Source organism: Emys orbicularis, chromosome 4 (genome assembly GCF_028017835.1).
Source record: "Emys orbicularis isolate rEmyOrb1 chromosome 4, rEmyOrb1.hap1, whole genome shotgun sequence".
Classification (NCBI taxonomy): domain Eukaryota; kingdom Metazoa; phylum Chordata; order Testudines; family Emydidae; genus Emys; species Emys orbicularis.
In genome coordinates, this window is record NC_088686.1 from 43,733,905 (window position 1) to 43,761,048 (window position 27,144).

Here is a 27,144-nt window from a genome sequence, read left to right on the forward strand (position 1 = left end):
GTAGTCTGGAAAGGTTAAGAGTCACCAGTCTAAATCACAATAAGGGCATAATTAATTCATTCTCCTTCAGCTCTCTTCTTAGAACTCTCTTCTGCCGTAAAGCATACAAAAAACTTGAAAACAGTGACATGCTGGCAGACTAGGTACCAGCTCATGCCAAAACTCCAGGCCATTTCACTTGTGTATTAATATAGATTAAAGTGGTTGTTAATTGTATAAGAACGTATTTAGTGTTTAAACTTCATGAAAACTAATGGGATATTAAATAAATGAAAATAATGTATCTGTAGCCTGTTATAATGTAATAAACATTTACATTATATATACACCCCTAAATAAATAACCCATCAAATGAGAAAGAAACCTTGCATAAAGAAAGTGAAGAATTTTAACAGGAAAGTACTAATTCCTGCACACATGAAGGCAAGTGGTCATTGTGTGTGATGATCAGAGATCAAAGACTCTAAATGTAGTCCCCTCTCTCTCTCCAGCCAAAGAAAGAACCCATGTGGGTGGTGACCATCAGCTTGTTTTCTATAAGAAGCTGCTACAAGTACGGATTCAGGTAAAGATCCTGTATCTCGGGCTTGTTTGGACTCTTACAGAGAAGGGGACCAAATGCAAAGCAAAGATCCCCCCCAGACAATCTGGGTACCCTGAAAAGACTTTTGGAAAACAGGCCATTTATTATATTTGCCACCATTTTGGAATTACAGACTTCTTAACCTGTACATATATTTTAATCTCTCAATAACTTATTTCCTTTTCTTAGCTAATAAATCTATAGTTAGTTTACTATAGAACTGGCTACCACCGTCCTCTTAGGTATGAGGTCTAGAATGCAACTTGACCTGGGTGAGTGACTGGTCTCTGGGGCTGCAAGTAACCTGGATTATTTGTGATTTTTGGCATAAGTGACCATTTATAAGTAAGTTCAGTTTGTCTGGGTGGAGAGAGAGAGAGAGAGAGAGAGGGGAAAGTGTAAGGATATTGTCTATGACTCCATGGTAAGGCTGTTAGAGTGATCCAAGAGTTCACATTTGGTACTGGCTTAGTGAAATCTAACTATAGAACACACCACTGGTTCAGGGTGTCTACCCTGCTTTTGACAGTCTTCACTGTGATAGGAACTCATGGTCAGGAGCCACTTGAGACAGCATGACAATCTGTTAGGCTGCTGGTGTGTTAAGACTAGTCACTCATGCTGACCAATATTGTTCCCTTGCACTCCCTTGTCTGTCTGTATCCATCTGTTGTCCTTTGTCTTAGACTTAGACTACAAATTCCTTAGTGTTGGGGCTGCCCTTTTGTTCTGTTTGTGTACAGCAGGGATCAGCAACCTTTGGCACACGGCCCATTAGGGAAATCTGCTGGGGGGCTGGGCCGGTTTGTTTACCTGCAGCATCCCCAGGTTTGACCAATCGCAGCTCCCACTGGCTGCGGTTTGTTGTTCCAGGCCAAGGGGGGCTGCGAGAGGGGGCGGACAGTACATCCCTCAGCCCACGCCACTTCCCGCAGCCCCCATTGGCCTGGAATGGAGAACGCTGGTGTACAGCATCTACCACAACAAGGACCTGCTCCATGACTCAAGCTCCTCTGTGCTACTACAGTATAAATAACTGATACGGAGACAGTTCTTGCAGATCCAGCCAGAAGATCCAGTCCAGGGTATGGCTGGCAGGCTGTAAGAGGCTGGAGACTACCTGTGAAAAAGTTAAGGTAAAGGGCTCAAAATATAGCCTAACACCATCTCATCTTAGAGGTATCATCTGCCTGGATATTGACACAAGCCAACACAGAGGTTTGTAAACTTCATTTCGACAGATTTTTTTTTTCAATCTCCAGGAAGCCTTTGGTGTCTGGAGATCGAGGAAGATCAGCAGAATTCCAGGTTAGTGTTGTGTCTGGATTTACAAATTAAGTGGATTAATGCAAAGGATTTTGATTAGAGTGAACTCTGCCTGCATTTGAGCTGAGAAAGAGAGGCTACACCACCTTCAGTTTACTCATCACGCATGTCGACTGGTGATAGAGTATTCTAGGGGGCAAGGTGAACATACACTAGTTCTGCAGTACCAACCAGGATTCCTGTGATGCAGACCATGGAAGGACAATTTATCCGCAATAAGATCATGGGTGGTGTGATCCAGTGCTCAGAGCAGTGGTCCCCAAACTGGGGGGCACAGAGGAACGCTTGTGGGGGCACAGTAGGCCTAGGCCAGCGCCACCCAGTCCCACTCTGCTCTAACCCTGCCTCCAGCCTTGCTCCCCCACCCCACAGGCTGAGATCCCATTCCTGGCCCAAGACCTGTGGCCCCCTTACCCCTTTCTGCGTCCCTCCCCCCCTCCCCACTGGGAGCTGCGGCACAGCCCTGGCTCCTGGTGGGGGAGGAGGGTGCAGACAGGGGTAAGGGGGGGCATAACACTGAAAAGTTTGGGAACCCCTGGCTTAGGGGAAGGATTGTGTCTCATTACATCACATTAGTTCTACATACCCACTATTAGAAAATGATATCCTTTCTTCCAAGAAACGGTTGTTCTTAAGTTCTGTGTAAAGAGAAAGTTTCCCCATCTCCATATAGCATCCCTGGAAAGTCATTGGATGGCAAAGGATGAAAAATGGCCAGGAGACCTCAAAGGACATGCACCGCTGTCCTGTATTACATCCAAAATGATTGAGGACATTCAGAGGAGCACTACACCTCTACCTGGATATAACGCTGTCCTCAGGAGCCAAAAAAATCTTACCACGTTATAGGTGAAACCACGTTATATCGAACTTGCTTTGATCCACTGGAGTGCGCAGCCCTGCCCCCCTGGAGCACTGCTTTACCGCGTTATATCCGAATTCGTGTTATATCGGGTCGCGTTATATCAGGGTAGAGGTGTAGTTGCTACAAAAGAACGAAGTTGTCTGTGGGAGAGGCGCAGGAGCTCCTGCACGTCCATACAAACCTGGGACCAGTCCACTAGGTTCCACTTCAAAAGCCTGTATTCATGCCATTTAGTCATAGTGGGATGGTCAAGTGGGCCATTCAGCCACCCAGAATTCTCCAGGTTCAAGTATGAAACAAACAGGAGTAAATTCCAGGAGAATCTATGTAACAAGTTCTCACAAGCAAGAAAACCCATTATGTCCAACAGAATCTACACTACTATTCGGGGAGTGGTAATGCTCACAACAATGGACGAGAGAGCTGCAATAAACCACTGAGAGATCATGATAAGATTAAGTCTCAGTAGAGCCAACCAGTAGTGCATGGCTCTAGAGTGGCATCACAGAGTACGCATGAGTGTCTGTTTCTACTACACCACACTTTGACAGTCCCATGAAAGCTTGCTAGCAGCACTGTTCAGAGCAATTCAGCCCTAGGACACCCTCTCAAAGCTGTTCTTGCTTAAGACACCCTATCATTATCCTGCCAAGATCAAGTAATATCCTGAGTATTCTGGTCTTCCCCTTTGAGGGTGGAAAAAATGCAACATCCTAGCTGCTGGATTGATCTCTGCCAATAGTGAGCGGGGGCCCATTATATTGCCTCTTCTTCAGGCTGTTTCAATGAGTGCAGAGAAGGGTTGTAGCAATGGAGCCTTGCTGCCTTCACACCATTCCCCACCAACCACCCTGGGGAAAGGTTGAGGTTTGCTTCAAAGTGGGCCTCAACACAATAGTGGGGCCTTTCTTAGCCCACCCAGAAGCCCAGACTCCAGGAGGCAAAAACAAACAAACAAACAATGAAGCCTTTAATTGGCTTGAACCCAGGCACTCCAAAGCCACTGCCTCCTCATACTGAATCACCCCTGCAAAGGCCTACCCAAAGTACTATCCCATCCTCCCTCAAAGTTAACCTGTTGCTGTCAGAGCCTGTATCTTGCAGCTTTCCCAGAGCCTGCACAAAACACAGGTCAACTTGTTAGATTCTCTGTTTGGAGGAAACCAACACCTTCACCCCTTATCTCCAGACTACATCTGCTTCCATGTGACGCTAGTTTGTCTTTGCTCCTCTGCCTTTTGGGAATGGGGAAGGGAGGGTGTGTCCATCTCCCCTATTACCTCCAACGAGCAGGACATTCCTTCCTGCACAGAGGACATACGGAGTATTAGAGCCTCTCCACAAGAATCCCATGCACTGCTACAGGCTGAGGACTGACTGGCTAAGCAGCAGTTCTGCAGAAAAGGACCTGGGGACGAGCAGCTCGATATAAATCAGCAGTGTGCCCTTGTTGCCAAGAAGGCCAACGGCATATTGGGCTGTATTAGTAGGAGCACTGCCAGCAGATTGAGGGAAGTGATTATTTCCTTCTGTTCGGCACTGGTGAGGCCACACCTGGAGTATTGTGTTCAGTTTTGGTCCCCCCACTACAGAAGGGATGTGGACAAATTGGAGAGAGTCCAGCAGAGGGCAATGAAAATGATTAGGGAGCTGGGGCACATGACTTACGAGGAGAGGCTGAGGGAACTGGGGTTATTTAGTCTGCAGAAGAGAAAAGAGTGAGGGGGGATTTGATAGCAGCCTTCAACTACCTGAAAGGGGGGTTCCAAAAAAGGATGGAGCTAGGCTGTTCTCAGTGGTGGCAGATGACAAAACAAGAAGCAATGGTCTCAAGTTGCAGTGGGGGAGGTCTAGGTTGGAAAATCAGGAAACACTTTCACTAGCAGGGTGCTGAAGCACTGGAATGGGTTACCTAGGGAGGTGGTGGAATCTCCATCCTTAGAGGTTTTTAAGGTCAAGCTTGACAAAGCCCTGGCTGGGATGATTTAGTTGGGGATTGGTCCTGCTTTGAGCAGGGGGCTGGACTAGATGACCTCCTGAGGTCTCTTCCAACCCTAATATTCTATGATCTTCTCCCTGAATGCAGAGACTATATTGCTTTGACCTTAGAATACTGGCATTTTCCAGACTGCCTGCCAAATGAATGCTTAGTGAGAATGTATATATAATGTCTGCAGCCAGACCACCTAGGCCTGTGATTCAGTCACATTTCTCAAGCTACACAGGGTCAAACCAGGTCATTGCTTCAATGAGAGACCCCCCACATACAGAAAAAAAACTCAGGGTGCTTCAGAAAATGGTGCTGGTGATTTAAGTAGGTGGCATTCTCCCTGCTGGTTCAAAAATCAAAGCAGTGCCCCAATGGGATGACAGGGGTCACTATATTTACACTTATAAATGCTGACTTTGGAATGAGACAAAATCAAGGGCCTGACCATTTGTGGTCATTAAGGATCCTGTGATTCTTTTAACTGTAGTTCAGTTAGTCCTGGGATTCTGGCCAAATTCTAACTCAAGTAATTACTTCTGCCCCTAAATTCCCCCTGCAATTTTGATTGGATATAACATTTTTTTCTTCACTTCCTGCCTTAAAGTTTTGGAGCACTGTTGTGCACTGTTAAACAGCTGTCACATCCCATCCCAGACAGGGATGCATTTTAGTGTTAGGGAAAGCAATAGTTTGTGTAGTGTTTTGGGATCCTTCAGGATGAAGGGGCTAGAAAACGGAGAACTTGATTAGGCAGAGGAGTCACCACCACCAGGGAAAGGACTTCAGAAGGAAACCAAGCTTGCCACCTTGTGGGGGTCCTTCTAGAGTCGGTGCAGTCAGAAGGTACAAATGCCCCAGAAGACGAGATTCCTTTTATAAGCATGTTTCTAAAGTCAGACCAATTCCATTACAGGAGAAGTCTTCTTAGGGAACAATCTGGGGCAGCCCATGACATGGGCTCAGGCTTCATAGCTTAGCTGGTGAACAAGTTCAGGCAGCTGTATCAGTTCTGAGCCCCACAGCTCAGTCTCCCCGAGAGCCACAAGTTAAGAATTTCACTTGCAACCTAATTTTAATGAGGAGTTAAGAGCCATTTAGAAACCACAAGCCACAGCCAGCAGGAGCATCAACTGGCAGCTGCGCAGATCAAAGCAACAAGTTCTCACAGCTTTGTGCTCCCCCACCCCCATGCACAAACATGGCTGCAATACAGCCCCCTACAATGTTCTTCTATGCTGAACTGCAGACCTGCCAGTGAAAGATCTGTAGGCAGAAGATCTGTAGGACTGGTTGCTGTTAGGACTTGGCAGGCTGGCCAGCTACTGCCACATTCATTGCCAACATTCTCCCGAAGTCCCCAGCAGTACCCCAACCAGGTAGAAGAGGAGAGATAGTGAGTGTCTAACCTAAAGAAAGAGCATATGTGAGAACCAGGATGGCATGGGGGAAAACTTCTCTCCAGCACCATGGAAGATTGGGCCAGGAGCACAGGGTAGGCCAGCCTCTACCCCTATCCCAACGGAGGAGAGAACAAGGTTCTGTAGTATGACCTGACTAGAGAGATCAAGGAGAAACTCCAGTAAGCTACAAAGATCAAATAGACAGGCCTGACTGACCCAGTCTTTTAGATGGTCCATCCCTCCCAGTGTGTCATTTCCAGGCTGCATTGTTTGCTATCAAAAGAGAGGAAGGAACAGAGAGAAAGTGGCCTCCAAAGGGATTCCACCTTCTGCCATTCATGTCTCATTCAGTTTTCTCACGAACATTTGTAACTGCAGAGTCAGCCATCTTGAACATCCCCAGCTGGCAAGTGTCCTTGTTGTAAACGGAAACAGCAGGGGCAAGGCTTCAAAGGGTGAGAACAGGGCACTGGGATGAATATTGGGCAATGGAGGAAGGCAAGGGACAGCTCAGGGTCCTCAGGACCATGGCCAACCACTTGGCTGAGAGGGGGAGGGAAGGTGGCAGCAAGTACAGAACTCCAGGAATGCCTCTGGCTCCCTTGGGAAGCAGCATGGCTCCTGCTTAAGCTCTCTTTCCTGGGAAGCTCTTAATTCATGTTTATACTCAAACAAATGGAATGAAAGTTGGTTTGTGGGACGGCAGCCCCGAGGGAGGTGGCGGGGGGGGGGGGGGCAGGGAAGCAACCAAGAGGGTGATTTAAGTCCAATCCTGGGGAGGCAACAGGAAGTGGGATAACCTTAAAGCCAGACCCAGCACAGAGGACATACAGAGTATTAGAGCCTCTCCACAAGCTGGTCAGAGTAAACTTAAGACAAGGGCTGAGGGGGGGAGGAGGAGGGAGAACACAGGGGAGATGGCCAGGTCTCTATTGGGCTGTTGATATTTTTGGAATAGGTGCTAAACTGCTACTTCACTAAAAGCAGTCAGATGGAATTGTTAAGTTTCCAATCATTTCCAAGAGTTCCGGTGACTCTGAAAGAAGGGATCAAAGCTACACAGAAAAGCAAAGGCCCTGCAAGTTGGTCAGCTTTCAGAGGTAGCCTGCCACCTGATACCATACATGCCCAGGCATACCTCCTCCCTGGGTCCCTCACTCTATCCTGTCAGCTCCCAGGACCCAAACTGGACAGCATTAACATTACAGTCATGGAGATGTATGTAGTGCTGCCAACCTTCAAGAATCCCACAGCAGAAGGGATTTGCCTGTCATGGCTGTGTTCAGACAGCCTATTCTCTGTGGTCCCTGAACACAGGGCAGCCTAAGCTACTAGTAGCCTTTAGTGCAAGCACTGACTGAGCATAAGACTGATTCTGCACTCAGCAATCTTCTACTCTGGGACTCCTGCCTTCTGTGTTTGCAGAGAGCAGCTGGAAGCAGGAGGAGGCCGCCTCAGGGAAGGCTGAGGAGCTGCCATTGGAAAGCAGTAGGAGGCATGCACTGGTACCAGCCGCCGCTTTTTGGAACTGTTCCAAACTTCCCCTTCCCATTGCCAACACATAACTCCGTATACAGCCTCAGCCAGCGGTAGGATCTGCCGCCGCCATGTGGTACAGTCACACAAAAGCAAGCCCAACAGGCATCACCAACACTCATATGCAACAAGCCTTCCTTCTAGGGACCAATCTCACAGCAATGTGTGCTCAACCCATCACCGTTTCCAGGACCACTAATGGGCCAGCAACTCCAGTATGCCCAACACCCTGTAGGTTCCCTCTGAACTGTTCCGCTCATCTTAGAATCCAGCACTCCTCCCATCATAGGACCCCCTATGTGTGACAGTGACTCTGGGGTCAATCCTGCAGTTTGGGATGTCTGCACAGAGAGCCAAACCCAAATTTCCCTCTGTTGCTAGCCCAATATGGAGTCCAAGCTTTTCCACACAACACCTGGGCTGGAAGCAGCAGGTAACAGACACCCAGGAGAAAAGGGAACCTGCAACAGCCCCATATGTTAAGACAACCCCTGGGCTCCTTACCAAAGCAGCTGCCACGGTGTGGAAGAAAGGTTTTACAGGCTGTGGCAATTGCCAGCTCAGCAGAAATAATGGTCTTAATAATCAAGTCCTCCACATTGGCCATCAGTGCTGTGAGGGGGGAAAAAAACAAAACAGAATGTGAAGCAGGGATTGCACTCATGTGCAAATGCTCTCCTGGATTTGCATGTGAATCTGAGTATGGGTGACTCTGTAGGTAACATCAAACAAATGAGAGCATATGTGGACACCCAGAGGAGCAAGAGATCATGAGTGCATACATGAATACCCCAGGGCAGGAGCACTCAAGTGAATTCTCACAGGAGTGCAAGAACAAATGCAAGCAAGCATAAGCAGGAGCATGTAGCATGCATGACAGCACAATTTAGCATGAGTGATCACCCCCCCCCCCACCCCCACACACACTGTTTTAAGGATTAACTAATCAAGAGTGTTAGAGAAACTCTCATGCTCAAGGCCACAAGCCAAACTAATGGGGGTTAGGGGGAAAAACTGTCTTTGTTGGCAGCTCCTTTTTGATACTGGCCACTGAACTAGATAAACCTCTGGTCTAATTTAGTACTGCAATTACTATTTTCCATACATGGGGGAATACATGTGTGCATATTCCTAGGTATGCAAAGTTTGAGCATCTGTACAAGAGGAAGCATGAATGTGTGTACATAAGTGGGTGGGCATGTGTACACAAGTGTTCCTGCATGTGCATAAGAATACAGAAACTGCTGTCCCAGATCAGACTGGCGTTCTTAGCCCAGTATTCTGTCTGACACCAGCATCAGAGCAAGAAGCAAGAAACCCCTAACTGTACAATTATGGAATAACCAATTCATTGGAATGTCTTCCTAATTTCTCTCAGTGGTTGGCTTATTTAGGAGAGTTTAATCGCTTTACACTGGATATTATAAAGTGTAACAATGTTCTAATGATCTGTATCAATATCTAATCACGTGTGCAACTGAGAGAACATTAATTGGTGCAAGTGAGCATGAGTGACTGCATAACCATGCACATAAAATTGGGAAAGGCTTAGTTCCACTTAGAAGCCTGATTCAAATCCCTTCCTCCATCCTCTAAGTTCCCTGGTAATACTTATAGGATGGGTACAGTAGCTGCCAAATAGTGTTACTAAGGACTCAGTATCAGGCAAGTTGTCCCTTAAGAGAAAATTACTTGGATTCTGCTATGCAGATGCATCAAAGCAGACCTGGTAAAGGTATGAAGAGAGCTGTTCTACAGAACATAAGCACTCAGATGGACAACAAAACTCAGCCAAAACCTGGGGCATGGAAAGGTGATGATACATCCATGAGTCATTCAAAATGACACAGGTAACCAGCCATTCGTTCGCTAAATTGCAGGGTTTGAGAGGTTGACTCACCAGACTGAACAAACCATGGGAGCCGTGGAGGGAGGGGAAGCATTTAGGGCGATACCAGAAGGTATAATTAGGAGGAACGGGATGACATTAAGAAAGGGAAACTCCTCTGCCCTGAGCTGGAACCTAGTAGGGTTCTTCCTAGGATTTCTTGCTGGTGGACACTGCTGAGGACACAAGGAAAGAACCAAAGGGGGGGGGGGGGTGTCTCTACTCACTTGTTGTGTCTCTCCCTTCTTGTTTCAGGTACCTCAGCATCGCACTCATACTCCACTTGTTCCCATAATCCTCCACTTCAGGGTCATCACAGCTAAAACAAACCAAGGAAGCAGGGCTCACATGACTGGCCTGTGCCTCAGGATCACCACTCTGACCTTTGAAAGCCATACTTAGATGCAGTCATACAAATTTGCTCCCCCACCCTGGTGTGAATTTGGTTCCGCCTCCAAGAACCAAAGCCCATCCTCTCGTCTCTTTGGCAATTTTAAGTACCTGACATAGTCTCCACTCTTCTTGTTGACACTGTAGTTGGTCAGATGCATGAACTGGTTTTTAATGTTCTTGGTTCCCTGGTCATATCTCACAGTCGCAAACCTAAGAACAAAAGACAAAAAACTCAAGCTACACTTTCTGGGGAAGGCAAGCAGCTTGCTAGATGGGACTTGTTAGGCAGACAACTCAATCGCTGCAATTACAGATGTAAAAGACCTAAATTAGGTACCATCTAATGCAAACCATAAAAGATCATTTCCCAGAGCTGTGTCCAGTCTGGTTTCCAATGTTCCAAAGGAAGGGGCTCCCAATCCTTCCTCCAAGAGATTATTTCACAGCCCAACACCATATATCCCACTGTCAAGAAGTTTTAGTAGTAGTCAGTTTAAACTGACTATAAGCAAATCTCATCCCATTCCTCCTAGTTACAGAGATACTGCTCCTAACCCTCTCCTTCCCACCCGTGGATTTATTATGGAGGTGTTGGTAGCAAGTCTATATTTAAGGTGTGCACTTAAAGTAGGGATCCAATCTCTTATGCATGAAAAATAGTGTATCCTCCCAAAGTGACAGCACTAATACTGAGCACAGAATTACTTTTCTATACGAGTTTACAACTAACGCTTGGTCTACACTACCAACTTATGTCATTAAAACTAGGTTTCTCAGAGGTATAGAATATCCATACCCCTAAGCAATGTAGTTATACCAACCTAACTCCGGTGTAGACAGCGCTATGTTTATGGGAGAGCTTCTCCCATCAAGATAGCTACTGCCTCTCGGTGAGGTGGAGTACCTACGCCGATGGGAGAAGCTCTCCTGTTGGCATAGATAGTGTCTTCACTATGTGCTACAGTGGTGGAGCTACACCACTGCAGCATTGTAAGTGTAGACAAGCCCTAAAAACGGTTTATTTAGGACTTAAAATTAATTAAAATGGGCCATTTAAGAAATATAGCACTCAGTGTCAGATTTTTGCCAGACCTCTAATCTGAACAGATTCCCTAAACACACTGAAACCTTGTCTGTGTTAGATTGGTTTGGGGGTTGTTCTTGTGAAGCTTGCAAGGTCTTACATGCAACTTGATAGCATATCTCAGTGTGGATGCAATATAATAAACTTTGAACACTCCATCTGATCAATTCCAAATTTCAGGGAACCCTGTTGATTTTGATGAAAACTGGAAAAACCGAAAGGGGGGGAAATGGGGGACACAATGAGCCATTGGTTAGCAGAGCTACCAGATTCAACTGCCTCTGTAATTGTCGGTTGATGGCAACTATTAACACATTCCAGCATAATACCCATCATTTTAGCTCTTCCCATCCCCTCCAATAGTTTGAAAATGTTGACACCATGAGCGAGAAAGGCATGAAGAAAGTGGAAGAATATGGCCAGGTCTACACTAAAAAGTTAAGTCGACCCAGCTTCATCGCTCAGCATGTGAAAAACTCACATCTCTGAGCAACATAGTTAAGCTGACCTAACCCCCGGTGTAGACAGTGCTAGATCAATGAAAAAATTCTTCTGTCAACCTAGCTAGCACCTCTCGTGGAGATGGATTAACTACAAAAATGGGATTCTGCTGCTGTAGTGAATGGTTACAGTGAAGCACTATAGCAGCACAGCTGCAGCCTTCCTAGTGAAGACATACCCTAAGAAAGGTAGGGGTAAGAGGGAAGCACACAGAGCCCAAGGATCAGGGGAAAGAGGGAGGTTCCTGAAATACAAGGGAATGGGCAGGTCACACAGGGAGTTTGTGGCTGGGGAATGCAATGAGCCCCTGGTATGTGTTCAATGAACTCGACCTAAAGAAGCAACAAAGTGTGCCACCCTTCAGTTTCATTAATGGTCATTCCCCCTGTTATTTTTCATAAGTGAAAGCTTCTTTCACAGAGGCTGAAGGATACCAGTGTCTACTAAAGAGAATTCTCAAAGAGCTGCCCTCTTTCAAAATGGCTGCCATCTCCCATTGTTCTCAGTGTGACTGCCCTCAGTTGGTGGCCATTTTGAGAAGAGTGTCTCACGGTCAATGGGACGGAGTATTGACACTAAATAAAAACGATACGGTCGTGATTAAGGCATTTTAGTGTTTGTGGACACATTAGTTTAAACTGATTTGTTAAAAACAGATTTTTTTCATTTTTTTGATGCTCATGGTGTCATTCCAGGGCAGAGTTAAAGTTCCTGCTGAAGGATAAACATTTAGTTATAAAGAATAGCAAGGGGTGAAGTTACCATTAATAATAAAAAGTTTAGATTTAATCCATGTAGAAGATTCCAGTTAGCTTTAGCTACAGAGGAAGTTGGAAGAGCCTGTAGTAAGGCAGAGTTAAGATTGGTTGGATATCCTCACTGTATATTTCCATATGACTGAATTTCATATATTTAACCCTGACTATGGATTTCCCCGGGTTAACACATTTGGGATCATTACAACATCTCGAATGTATTTTACCCTAAATGATGGATATGTACTCTCTGCCTTACTTCCATTTTAACAGTTTCTGTCTAGGAATATACCTCAAATGTTTGTTGGTTACGACATTCTCAGCTTTGCCATCTTAACCATCCTGGACAGAGTTCATTCTTTCCTCCAACCCCTTGATCATTTCTGTAGCTTGTGTCCAAGTATCACTCTGGTAATGAGATACCCAGTTCTAACAGCAGTATTATCAGGATGGTGGCCCTAGAGCAGGGGCAGGCAAACTTTTTGGCCTGAGGGCCGTATTGGGTTTCAGAAATTGTATGGAGGGCCAGTTAGGGGAGGCTGTGCCTCCCCAAACAGGCAGGCGTGGCCCAGCCCCCGCCCCCTATCCAACCCCCCCTGCTTCTCGCCCCTGACGGCCCCCCGGGAATCCTGCCCCATCCAACCCCCCTTGTTCCCTAATGGCCCCCCTGGACCCCTGCCCCATCCAACCACCCCTTCTCCCTGACCGCCCCCAGATTCCTGGCCCCTAACTTCCCCCCACCCCAACTGCCCCCCACTGCCCCATCCAACACCCCCTCTCCTTCCTGACCACCCCCGGAACCCCTGCCCCCATTCAACGCCCCTGTTCCCTGCCCTCTGACCGCCCCAACCCCTAACCACCCCCCGAACTCCCCTGCCCCCTTACCATGCTGCCTGGAGCACCGGTGGCTGGCAGTGCGGCTGCACCATGACAGGCAGCCGCGCCGCCCGGAGCCAGCCACGCACCGCACATCACAGAGCACCGTGTCAGGCCGGGCTCTGCAGCTGCGCTGCCCCAGGAGCTCACCGCCCCACCGCCCAGAGCATTGCGCCGGTGGCGCAGTGAGCTGAGGCTGCGGGGGGAGGGGGAACAGCAGGGGAGGGGCTGGGGGCTAGCCTCCCGGGGCAGGAGCTCAGGGGCCAGGGAGAACGGTCCCACGGGCCGGATGTGGCCCGTGGGCCATAGTTTGCCCACCTCTGCCCTAGAGTCAGAGTATAACTGTTCTCCCTTCTCTGGCTGTGATGCCTCTGTGCATGAAGCCCATTCAAAACATCTCCCTGACCATTTTTGTAGCCACATTACTGTAAAAAAAACCAAACTCACTCATGAGTGTATCCAGAACCTGAGGCATCACATAAGTAGCACAGAGAAATCAGAAAACCAAGACAATTATATGGGGAAAAGAGGTGAGAAATAGGACAGTAATACAAATGGGAATGGGGGTACAAATGTAGTGTGCTGGCAACTAGGCCATCCCACGACTTGTAAATAGAGACAGAAACCAAATTTCTGAAAAAACACTGCTCTATTTTTCCCCAGGGGCTTGAAACTGCCACCTGCCACGGAGGAGAGTGATTCAGTTCCCACACTGCCTACAATCAGCTATGTGATACTAACCACTGCTGGTCACAGAGAGTACTGCATTCCCAGTACTTCCAAACCCAAGCATTTTATCTCCCACTCTTGCAACTTCTCTCTTCCCTAGAGAGCTTCACCATTTACTGGATAGCCCCAGTTCCAGATTCCAAGCACAATTTAGTGATAGAAAACTTACATTCTAGTAGTGTCTTTCACTCAGAGGGATCTCAAAGTGCACTACAACTCTGTACATACAAAAAATCTCTCTCCACCACTGAAATGCAGACACGTTGAGGACAGAATGTGGTGGCAGTTTAACAGCACATAGCAGCACTGCACAACAGTAGGTGAAATCTAGGGTTACCATACGTCCGGTTTTTCCCAGACATGTCCGGCTTTTCGGCAATCAAACCCCCGTCCGGGGGGAATTGCCAAAAAGCCGAACATGTCCGGGAAAATGCCGGCCGGGCACTTCCCCTCCCGGGCTCCGGCGGCGCAGGGTCCAGAGGCATGGGGGCTGCCCGAAGCTGGTAGCGCTCGGGCAGCTCGGCTCTTAAACAGAGCCGAAGAGTCAGGGAAGGAGCAGAGCCTCCGGCCGCGGCGGCTCTGCTCCTCCCCTGACTCTTCGGCTCTGTTTAAGAGCTGAGCGCTACGGGCTTCGGGCAATCCCCATGCCTCCGGACCCTGCGCCACCGGAGCCCGGGAGGGGACGTGCCCGGCCGGGGGCGCAGGGTCCGGAGGCATGGGGGCTGCCCGAAGCCCGAGCGCTACCGGCTTCACGGTTTGCCGGGCAGCCTCCAAACCCTGCGCCCCCGGCTGGGCGCTTCCCCTCCCGGGCTCCAGCTGCGCTGGGGAAGCGCCGGCCGGGGGTGCAGGGTCTGGGGGCTGCCCGGCAAACCGTGAAGCCGGTAGCGCTCGGGCAGCCCTTTTCGCGTGGCTGGGAGTGGGAGGGAGGAGGGGGCGGGGTTGGGGCGGGGCTGGGGGTGGGAAATGGGCGGGACCAGGGCCCCGTGGAGGGTCCTCTTTTTTTATTTGTTTAATATGGTAACCCTATGAAATCAATCTACCACCTGAAAATGAAGGAGGATTTAAATAGAATGCAATTTCCCTGGCTGGAATATGACCAGGACACAAAGGTCATTATACCGACTTTCGTACAAAGTGACCTGGGTTCACAAATGAAAGATCCAAGGTATAGATTCATAGATACCAAGACCAGAAGAGATCATTGTGATCATCTAGTCTGAACTCCTGTATAACAGACCATAAAACTTCTCCAAAAATAATTCTTAGAGCATACCTTTTAGAAGTATATTTAGAAAAACAATTTTGATTTAAAAATTGCTAGTGATGGAGAATCAACCATGACATTGGGTAAATTGTTCCAATTGCTAATTACCGTCAATGTTAAACATTTACGTCTTCTTTCCTGTCTAAATTTGTCTAGTTTCAGCTTCCATGTTATACCTTTCTCTGCTACACTGAAGAGCCTAATATCAAATATTTCTTCCCCATGTAGATACTTACAGAGCATAATCAAGTCACCCCTTAACCTTCTCTTTGTTAAGCTAAACAGAATGAGCTACCTGAGTCATTGACTAAGGCATGTTTTCTAATCCTTTAGATCATTCTTGTAGCTCTTCTCTGGATTCTCTGACTTATCAACATTGTTCTTGAATTCTGGATGCCTGAACTGGACACAGTATTCCAGGAGCGGTAGCACCAGTGCCAAATACAGAGATAAAATTACCTCCACTCTGATTTGAGATTCCCCTATTTGTGCATGTCGGATTGCACTGGCCCTTTTGGCCAAAGCGTTGCACTGGGAGCTCACAGTTAGCTGATTCACCACCACAACACTCAGATCTTTTTCCGAGAGTCACTGCTTCCCAGGATAGAGTCTCCCCCATCTTGTAAGTATGGCCTACATTCTTTGTTCCTAGATATATACATTTCTATTTAGCTAAATTAAAAGGTATATTGTTTGCTCACACCCAGTTTATCAAGTGATCCAGATCGCTCTGTATTAATGACCCGTCCTCTGCATTATTTACCCCTCTCCCAATTTTGGGGTCATCTGAAAACTATCAGTGATGATTTTATGTTTTCTTCCGAGTCATTGATAAAAAATGTTAAATACTGTAGGGCCAAGAACCGATCCATGCGGGACCCCTTTAGAAACACATCCATCTGGTAACTCCCCATTTATAATTACATCGAGACCGACCAGCTAGCTTTTAATCCATTTAATCTGTGTCATGTAGATTTTCTCTCTCTCTGGTGTTCTAATCAAACGGTCTTGCAATACCATGCCAAATGCCATACAGAAGTTTAAAAGTATATTAGATCAACACTGTTTACTTTTATCAAACTTGTAATCTCATAAAAACATCTCAAGCTAGTTTGACAGGACCTATTTTCCATAAACCCATATTGATTGGCATTAATTATATTACCCTCCTTTAATCCTTTATTAAAAGGATCCCCATATCTGCTGCTCCATTATCTTGTCCAGGATCAATATCAGACTGACAGGCCTATAATTAGCCAAGTCTCTCTGTTAACCCTTTTGAAATATTGGCACAACATTAACTTTCTTTCTGTCTTCTGGAACTTCTCCAAGTCTTATTTAAAATCAGCATTAATGCTCCAGTGAGCTCCTCAACCAACTCTTATAAAACTCTTGGATGCAAGTTATGTGGACATGCTTATTTAAAAATGTCTAACTTTAGTAGCTGCTGCTTAACAGCCTCCTAAGGGACTAGTGGAATAGAAAGAGTGTTATGACATGACTATATCTATTTCCCCCCCAAATTCACAACAGAAATTTCTAGGGCATTCATCAACAGTCTCTAGAAGCAAGAAAGGTGACAAAGCAAAGAGACACTAACTCCAATAGCACAGCACTCCTTCGTACCACACTGGTGCATTGAGTTTAGTACTGACTCGGGAGGAAAAGCATCCCCCAAAAATCACCAACACTATTTCATGCAGAACCATGAGTTTTCAAGAGAGGTCACACATCCAACAGGAATCTGGGGTCAACTGTACTTGTGAAATGTGGCAGAATCACAGCCTGAAGTAGCATGGCTGTAAAATCCCCTTCCCATACTTACTGCTACCCACTGCTTGTATCAGAGACCGAGAAACACAAAGTCATATAGTTCCCAATAACTTACTCCCATTTCCAGGGCTTGTCGCTGTGCAGCCCTAACCCCCAATCCTGCAGATATCAGTCCAAAACCCTACCCTTCCAAGGAATCCTATCCCTCCCCTTAGCATATTTTTTTTTAAGAGGACAGTAAGTGAGTGAAGTTAATGGAACCCATTACCCAAATGTACAAGCGACTATTTCTACTAGCCTACCCCCGCCCCCAACAGAACTAGTACATCCCACCCTAAAATACGATTAAGGGATGGGAAAGGTCCAGCTGAGGCAGACTATGTACATAGGTGCAGTTTGACTACTAGCAGCAAACACCAAAGCTTATGAAACAGACATGGCAGCCGCCAAGCTGGAGGTGCTCCCTGACAGCTTCCCCCTCTCCCATACCAGCTTCCCTTTTCTCAGCATGAGACTAGCCAGGGACTACATACACTCCAACTCAGAACCCAAACTCTGTAAGTGAAGGGTGATGCTCAGACATTCCACAGCCTTGTCATGCCTGCTTGCAATCTCAGCCTGAATGTTACACATCTCGCTCAGCTGTGAGCAGAGACCTTGCCGTTCCCCATTCAGGTCACTAGAATCCCACCATAGAGCCCAACTTTAGTCTTATCTAACCAGGCCACATGTCTGCCTCCCCTCTGGCTGCATCCTCTGTTGGATCCTAGTGGGGAAGCAGCAGCAGCAAGTTTGGTGGTGTGGCCAGCCAACCCGCCTGCTGCCAGGTATAGAAAGTGAGGGGCTCAGAACTCGTTACAGTTTCCCCAATCAGACCCCAGAGAGACCCTCTAATCTCCAGCCAGCCCAGAGACCTGTAAACCTTCAAACCCCCGATTCACCAGAGATGTCCCAACCAGACCCTACTCTCCCATCCAAGAAACCCTGCCAGACACCAAATCTCTGTTCTTGAAAAAGACTTCATCTACCAGCACCCAAACAGACCTCATTTCCTCCCCCACCCCAGGACCCACCACCTATCCCAGACATCACAGCACACGTCACTCCCTAGTCACTCCCAGAAGAGCACCCAGCCACCTTAGCACCTCTAGCTCAAGCACCCCCAGAATCCACCTGCCTACATCAGCACTCCCAGACATCCACCTATCTCCCTACCTGCCTTAGCCTCACAGCTTTCAGGTTTTATACAGGTCCAGGTCTTACACCCCCCCCCCCCCCACTGCTTAGGGAAGGGTATATTAACCATAAGGTGAAGTTTATGGTCATATGTAAACTTGGTGACTATGGGGTAATTAATCAGGACACTAAAGGAGAGTCTGGGAGAGATGGAGGAGAGGACAAAAGGCCTGTTAGCAGACGTGGGGGAAGCAGTATAGTTAATTCCTCTTTTACTGCATGGGTGCTATAGAAAAGCACAAGAGACAACTGAGCAATGGTCTTTCCCTGACTGTACACAAAAGCCATCTAAAACAGGGGTTCTCAACCTTTTTCTTTCTGAGCCCCCACCCCCCATTATGCTACAAAAACTCCACGGCCCAGCTGTGCCACAACAACTGTTTTGCTGCATATAAAAGCCAGGGCCAGCATTAGAGGGTAGCAAGGAGAGCAACTGCCTGGGGCCCCACACCACAGCTTTGCAGGGCCCCCTAAGTTGTTCAGGATTCAGCTTCAGCCCCAGGTCAGAGTGGCAGGGCTTGGAGCCCCAGGCTTTGGCTTTCTGCCCTGCGCCCCAGCAAGACTAATGCTGGCCCTGCTTGGGGGACCCCGTGAAACCTGCTCGCAGCTCCCCAGGGGGCACTGGACTCCTGGTTGAGAACCATTGATCTAAACCAACTCTCTGAATCTAAGTATCCCTATCTCTAATTCTGGACTCTCCCTCTTTATCCTTCACAGCTGCTCTTGGCTCCACTGGACTGTCAAGGGCTCCCTGCTTAGGGCACTAAGACTAAACGGAAAGCCACTTGCACCTTCCCTAGTCTTTGCTCTTTCAAGACTTGCTGTTTAAGGCAAATGTCTCAACTAGGGTTGCCAACTTCCTAATCACACAAAACTGAACATCCTTGCCCCGCCCCTTCCCCCACTCATTCAATTCCCCCCTCCCTCCATCGCTTGCTCTCCCCAACCCTCACTCACTTTCACTAGGCTGGGGCAGGGGATTGGGGTGCAGGAGGGGATCAGGGCTCTGGCTGGGGGTGTGGGCTCTGGGATGAGGCTGGAGGTGAGGGGTTTGGGGATCGGGAGAGGGCTCAGGCAGGGGGTTGGGGTGCGGGAGGGGTTGTGGAGTGCAGGCTCAGCCGGGTGGCACTTACCTCAGGCGGCTCCCAGTCAGCAGCACAGCGAGGCTAAGGCAGGCTCCCTGCCTGCCCTGGCTTCGCATTGCTCCTGGAAGTGGTCGGCATGTCTAACTCCTAGGTGCAGGAGCCAGAGGGCTCTGCGCATTGCCTGTCCCCCACAGGCACCAGCCCTGAAGCTCCCATTGGCCATGGTTCCTGGCCAATGGGAGCTGCGGAGCCAGTGCTTGGTTGAAAACCGGACGCCTGGGAACCCTTGTCTCAATCAGTTGCCATAAGCTGCTGCTAAACTAGGACAGACAGATAGACATCAACATGATGCCCCGAGAAAGCTGCTCCATAGGCTAGAACTGGTGGAAAGGGGTTACAGATATTTCCATCCTTACACAGTACAAAGGCTGCAGCCCCAAAGTGCAGCTAGGAATCTTTCCCCTACAGAATGGGAGCACAACAGTGGTCCTGGGTCTTGCCTCTGTTCCAGCTCATGCTCCTCAATCACACACCACAGTTCCCCTGCCTGTGATATCAATTATCTCCACAGCAGAACAAGTAGTGGAGCAGTACACCAGGTAGGTGCAGCAGTAGAAGTTGAGCTGTTAACCTGATTAGCACATTGGTGCTGGTGACACTGTATGGTGGAGCTCCTATGCCCAAAGCCAGATGAATCTATTCAAATGCTCTTAGTGATAAAGAGCAATAGGAAAAGCCACAGTGCAAGAAATGCAAAAACTGGGGCAGAACTTTGAGAGACCAACAGGTGCAGGAAATAGGGTCTCTTGTGAAAAGATGCAGGAACAACCTAATACATAGGTTTCAAACTCACATCCTACCATTAAGAGTATTTTGCACCTTTGCTGGGTTGTGGGTATAATGAACATCTGCAGTGAAGAGAAGCTAACCTAAGACTAGTCCAGCTCCTTTTCTGACAATTCAACACAAGGAGCCTGCTGGAAAGGGAATAGGGTAATGCAATCTTAATCAATTTCCTTCTGCAGCCTCTTCCATGCATAAGGCATCTGCTGCTGCCCAAGAGGAACCCAAAAAGGTGGGGGTAGGAGGAAGGGAGAATGATGCAAGAAGAAAGGGGGGGGGGGAACAGTAGAGTAAGCAAAAGGAGAGAAAACAAAGAGCAGAGTCCAATGGGTAGAGCAAGACAGTCTGATAGCTCCTTTCCTTTAAGGCTCTCCAAGTGCCAAAGGCGGAAGGAGACAAGAGAAGAAACCAAGGTCACACAGTTAGACTTAGTGGGACCCCTCAGTCTCCTTACTGCCCAATGGTGAAATGCTAAAGGAACAATCACTATAGCATATGCAGTTACTGTGTAAGAGCCATTTTCTGCTCTCAGACTTTGACAACATTTCTCCTGAGTTTCAGCAGAGCTGCTACTGTTGTCTGTGGGAATATGCAGCTCTAACTGTGGAGTCCCAGCCCATGGACACCTATTAAGAACCAAACCCTATCATCACAGTCCCTCTCTAATTCCCATGGGAGCTGTATGGATGTAGCCAAGGGCATCATCTGGCCCGGATTCAAGAACATTATTTGGCTTCCCTACCCAAACACCACATAGATAGTATGGAACTAGGCCTCATCTCCTCTTTATTTACATGAGGGGGAAACTCAGGCAAAATCGGGGAAGTGAGCTGCCCAAGAGACACGCAACAAATGGCTAAACTGGCAGTAGAATCCAAGCCACCCGACTCAGAATACTATGCTTTACCACAAGACCATCCTTCCTCTCTCTAAGCTCAAAACCCCAGTCTAATGTAAGAGAAGTGATGAGCCAGTGGTGATAATCCTAGCTTGACCCCCAGGTGGATGTGCTTGTCCATGGCCACTATGCTGGATGGAGGTGCCTGTGAAAGAATCATGAGAATGATCCCCTGCCCTCCACTGCAGGAATTCATTATGCTCCCCAAACAGCCAGGGCCTGCTAGGCAGGGGTTACTAGGAGTGGGGGGGACTGGGCTGCTGCAGCAGACTCTGGCCACAGCACATCCTGTGAGGTAATGTGAATTCCTTGGCTCGCAGGGAGCACCTGAATTCTTTGGAAACCACAGGAATCCAGCAGAGAAAAGGTAAATATCCCAGCGGAGCCAGTGCTAATTAGCAAGCAGGGCTACTGAAGGAGGGGGCACTGCAGACTGGAGTTCAGTGAGCTCAGATGGCAGGAAGGCAGCCCACTGTCAGACATTAGGAGGCTCAGCTGCCAGCTCAGGCATTACTGGAACTCTCGTGTCATTCTAAAGTACACATTCACCTCCCCCTCAGCTACTGCTCCTTTGGCCCTTCACAAGCACATTTGGTTTTCAGCTCAATTTGTTGCTTTACAAAAAAAATTCTCCATTTCAGTGAAAGTCAGGCTACAAAGTTCCTGCTGGGCTGGAACCCTTCCAGTGGTTCAGGACCAGAAATGGAGCTGACTAAACAGAAAATTCAGGTAGTAAAGACCAAGTGTCAAACAAAACTGAAGAGAAAAGACATTTTTCTAGAACACCAAAAACAACCATTGTGCATCAACACCCCCTGATGGTCACAGCAGCAAGGCACACAATTCCCAAAGCCACCATGCAGGATGGGGCACACACACAAAGGGGAAGTCCCTGAAAAAGATTCAGGCTCATTTCCATTTCATAATAAGCTAAACAGAGGGAAAAACTGGGAGGGACAGAATGAAACTTCCCCACTTTGCAGGCTATGGGCAGTAGAAACCATTCAAACCTTAACTGTGACCCCCCCCCCCCCCCTTGCATTCCAAGCACAAGGCTCTCTGATTGAAGGGGGATCAGAAACAGAAAGCAAACCAAAAATTAAAACAACCAGCCAATTTCACAGCAGGTCAGAGGAGACATCTACCTGCTAGTACATGGCTATGCAGTCCCATGAGATACAAGGAGGCATTCAAAATCAGTTTGATGCCTCTTTGAATCCCCCCCCCCTACCCCCATGGGTTATCTTTTTGGTCTTATCTAGACTAAGATTGAAAGGTGTGTATTTGAATAAGTTAGCTAACATAATTCAGAAGTCTGCAGCAGACCTAGGCTCCCCCTAAGCTTTAATTATCCAAGATTGGAAGTTTTTCTAGAAGATATACTCTAGCTCAGAGGTGGGCAAAGTACGGCCCGCGGGCCACATCCGGCCCGCAGGAGCGTCCTGCCCGGCCCCTGAGCTCCCAGCCGGGGAGGCTCGCCCCCAGCCCCTCCCCTGCTGTTCCCCCTCCCCTGCAGCCTCACCTAACTGCACGGCTGCCCCTGCTCCTCCTGTGTCCTCAGCCCATGTTCGCAGGGCCACATTCCGAAAGGGGCAGGGGGTCCCGGGAGGGGGCGGTCAGGGGACAGGGAGGGGGGGTTGGATGGGGTCCCAGGGGGGCAGTTAGGGGTGGGAGGTCCCAGGGGTGGTGGTCAGGGGACAAGGAGCAGGGGGGGTGGGAAGTGGGAGGGGGCAGAGGGCAGGCTGTTTGGGGCGGCACAGACTTCACTACCTGGCCCTCCATACCGTTTCGCAACCCTGATGTGGCCCCCGGCCAAAAAGTTTGCCCACCCCTGCTCTAGCTCATCCAGAAGTCATGATCTTAATGCAGAAATCACTGGGTGAAATTCTATGCCAGTGTTATGTAGAAGATTAGACTAGATCATAATGATCCCTTCTGGTCTTAAATCTTAATCCTGATCAGTTTAGCACATATTAAAAGCAATGTGCTTTGACTACATTAGGTTTTTTAAATGTATTAGCTAATATGTTCTAATGATACACTTTTCAATCAAATCTGGACAAGGTCCTAAAGGACAGCACGGCATACCCCTGTCTGTCTCACACTAGAGAAGCCCTGTTCTTGTTTTAGGCACCGACAGAACTGAAAGATCATCACCAATTCAAAATGAAGGGACACAGGACTGAAATAGTGGACTACTATGGATTAGGAACATCGACAGAGTTGGGAGCTGGGCAAGACCAGAATAGCAGGGGGTACTACAAGGCAAGATAAGATGCAGTGACAGAGCTGTTTGACGCTGTTAGTCCTGGTGCTGCTCTGAAAGTTGGACTCTCCGCTTCGATGGCCTAAGGTTACACCCCACAAAAACTTCCTCTGAGGAAAGAGCAAACCACAATAGAGCCTGCTCTTATGTCTGGCACCTCAGTTCAGGGCATCCTGAATTCTGCCCAACACTCACTTCTCAAAGCAAGAAAACAGGACTTCAACAGTGCAAATGGAACAGCTGCATTCAGAACTTCTGAGAAGGTTCAAAAGCCTGAATAACCCCAAAGTCTTCATCATTGGATCTCTGCTTCCTCACTGCTGCCTGAGGGAGCTTTCCTATGCCCCACCTCCTGCCATTCCACATAGATGGGAACACACAACAATGCAGCATCAGAGCCTAAACCTATTTCCTCGGTTCCAGAACCTCACTTCCAAACCTAGATCACCTCATGTCAAGTCAGGGTGTACCCTGGAAGCCAGACACAGGGAGGTTTCTACTCAGGCAAACAGGCATCAGCTGATGCATGCTATTTAGTCCCTCCTCACGTCAAGAAAAATCATCATATCCTATGGTCTATGGGGCCTCCACATGTTCTATTATCAGTACCTCTTCTCTGCCAAGAGGCATCAGCTCTACTGAATGACCCAGGCACCAGCCACTGGGGCTCCCTGAGGCATGGCATGAGCTGCACACTAGCTTTCAGTGTGATACAACAGAAGCTGGCAAGGGAGCAAATACAGGTAAATACAAAAGTCACGTTTTGGAGACTAGCCAGGTTTTGGGAATACAAGTGCAGAATACAGGTGCAATGTCATTGCTCCAATCAGCAAGGGAGGTCCCTAAACCTGGCCTCCACATGCACAAAGCCCTCACCCCCACTACATCTATGCCATGTCCACTGTGCCACACTATGCTTTCACCACATATCACTCCCCAGACCTCCCAGGAGCCCTGCCACCCCGTTTCCACCCCTAAACACTGCAGCTTCTACAATGGGGGAGGAAAACCAGCCTCCATTCACTGCCACAAGTGTTGAACCCTTCTCCTTCACAGTCTGAGGCACCAATAGTCCGTAAGCCCTTAAATGGGTCTCTCTAGGCATTTATACCACACCAGAGAGACAAACAAGAACCTGGAGCTCCAGGATCCTGTGTGTCCAGGCACACAAATCCAGGGCAAGGAGGAAAACATCACAAGACACTGAAAACAAAGGTTGCTAGTGCCACCTGGAGGCCACACATAGGAGGAAACATCTAATCCAGGGGTCGGCAACCTTTCAGGAGTGGTGTGCCGAGTCTTCATTTATTCACTCTAATTTAAGATTTTGCGTGCCAGTAATATATTTTAAAGTTTTTAGAAGGTCTCTTTCTATAAGTCTATAATATATAACTAAACTATTGTTGTATGTAAAGTAAATAAGGTTTTTAAAATGTTTAAGAAGCTTCATTTAAAATTAAATTAAAATGCAGAGCCCCCCGGACCGGTGGCTAGGACCCGGGCAGTGTGAGTGCCACTGAAAATCAGCTCGTGTGCCGCCTTTGGCACACATGCCATAGGTTGCCTAACCCTGATCTAATCTCTCACATTCCCCGACCCTTAACCCCCATTATATGACTGACACTGTTTCTGCTCCATCCAATTGCTAGATATATCCTGGGGGATTGCCATCACCTGCTCCACCTACTCACCAGCCCTGGAGATTTGTGGGGGGAGGAGGAGGTTGAAGATTCATTGAGGAAGCTGATAGGAGTAGGCTTATTCTTGTCATTTAAAAGAACTGCACATAAGCCCCACTGTCAGCTATCAACTGTGGGGCAGCAGCAGAGCTATGGGTCACTCTACCAGGGGTCAGGCTAATTCACTGACCTCAGGTGACACTCCCAGGGATGTGCTTCTGATTTTACCTTTGGCACCAATTCCGTAATCATGCATCAGGTATCCTATAGCTGATGGAACTACACCTCTACCTCGATACAACGCTGTCCTCGGGAGCCAAAAAAAAAATCTTACCGCGTTATAGGTGAAACCGCGTTATATTGAACTTGCTTTGATCCACCGGAGTGCGCAGCCCCCCCCCAGAGCACTGCTTTACTGCATTATATACGAATTCGTGTTATATCGGGTCGCATTATATCGGGGTAGAGGTGTATATGTCTACAAGAGACCTGGCCTTTGAGAGTAGCATGCAGACCCTCCACAATACCCCACACCAGACAGATTGGCCTCCACTTACATTAGCCCCTTCTAAAAAAGAATACAAGGTGTGGATGTGGGGGCAGAGAAAGTACAGTTGCTTATCCTACAGTAGCTAGTTTAAGATGTGCTGTCTGCAGATTCCACTCTTGGTGCCCATGCACCACATGTGCTCTAGTCAGATTCTTTTTGGCCAGCGGTGTCCATCTGGTGGTCATGCCTGTGCCCTTGCAACCTCCCCATCTGAGGGCACAAATGGCTGAATGGACCCAACTGCCTCAATTCTTCACCAATACATTGAGGGATAGAACTCCCCATTAGCAGATGAGGGCGAGTTGAGAAATCTGTATGGACAACACATCTCAAAGAGCCACAGTTGCTGTGCGATAAGTAGCCATTCTTTGAGCAATTGCCAACAGATTCCACTCATGGTGACTAACAAGCAACTGTATTTGCTTAGAGGCGGGTAGGAGTCCTGCTTGAATAGTGACTGCAGGACAATCCTACCAAAATTGGCATTCAGTCTGGAGACCCATACTAGATCAGGTATGGGAATATTACTCAAACAAGCGATTTAAGCTGCCTGAGCCCTAGTGGAAAGAGCTCTGATATGGCCTGGCTCACCCACAGCAAGTTCTTACACTGCGAGACCCACTTGGATAACCTCTGAGTAGATAAAGGTCACCCTTTGATTGTCAGCAAATGCAACAAGTAGCGCGTATGTGTTGCCAAATGTCTTAGTTCTATCCAAATAGAAAGACAATGCCCTCAGTACATCTAGTGTGTGAAGCTTTACTTTACTCAGGTTAGAGTAAGGCTTAAGGAAAAATAAAGAGGTGAATGGACTGATTTACACAGAACTCAGACAACACTGGGCAGAAACAGAGTAAGGTCTAAGGAGAACCCTGCCTTGCAAAATACTTCATACAGGGGATCTGACATACAAGCCTCAATCTCCCCATCCCTCCTAGCTGAGGTAATGTCAATGAAAACCATTTTCCTAGCAGCCAGCTGTTAAAAGCTTGCTAAAGACTCAGAGGGGACACATCAACCCTGCCGTGCCATATTAAGATCCCATGGAGGACAGGGCTCTCAAACTGTGGGAAAAACATGCATGAGAACCTTCAGTAATGGTCACTGGTGAGTGCGGAAAACAGTGTGGCCACAGATAGGAGAGCAATTTGCAGATACTGCTGTCAGAGGGACTCTTATGGAGCTGATGGAAAGTCCAGATAGCAATTCTGGACTAGCTGCTAGCCCTGAAGCAAAGACTAGTGCCTTCAGGGAGAAAGCTGGTACTGAGAAGCTCATATAGAAAGATATACAGCTAAATGAAAGAGGTTATGTCTGGTCAAAGATTTCCTGCTCTCAGCAGAACATTCTGAACCTGAGCAGAACAGCTTCTCTCAGCAGGATTTCTTCACCCAGTATCCAGGTAGTCAGGCGCACGGATACTGGATATGGGTGCAGAATCCAACCATTGCTCTGGGAGACTATGGATGGTAAATAGGTTCTGTGGTTGTGTTGACAGATTCACCAGATCTGAGTACGAGAATTGTTTGGGCCATGCTGGGGTTATGATGCAAGCAGCATCCTGCCTCAGTTTCTTCAAGATCCTTAGTATCATTGGAATTGGTGGAAAGGCACACAGTAGCCT

The 27,144-nt window shown here is 47.9% G+C and overlaps 1 protein-coding gene across 1 annotated transcript in view; it reads right to left on the bottom strand.

The window, feature by feature from the left end:
* TTLL5 (tubulin tyrosine ligase like 5) overlaps positions 1-27,144 on the bottom strand; it is a 201,614-nt gene that overhangs the window by 150,421 nt on the left and 24,049 nt on the right. Inside the window, exons 10-12 of the mRNA XM_065403286.1 lie at positions 10,090-10,191; positions 9,816-9,907; positions 8,205-8,312 (exon numbers count right to left, since the gene is read on the bottom strand). Coding sequence (XP_065259358.1) covers positions 8,205-8,312; positions 9,816-9,907; positions 10,090-10,191 — 302 coding nt within the window. The remainder of the gene's footprint in view (positions 1-8,204; positions 8,313-9,815; positions 9,908-10,089; positions 10,192-27,144) is intronic.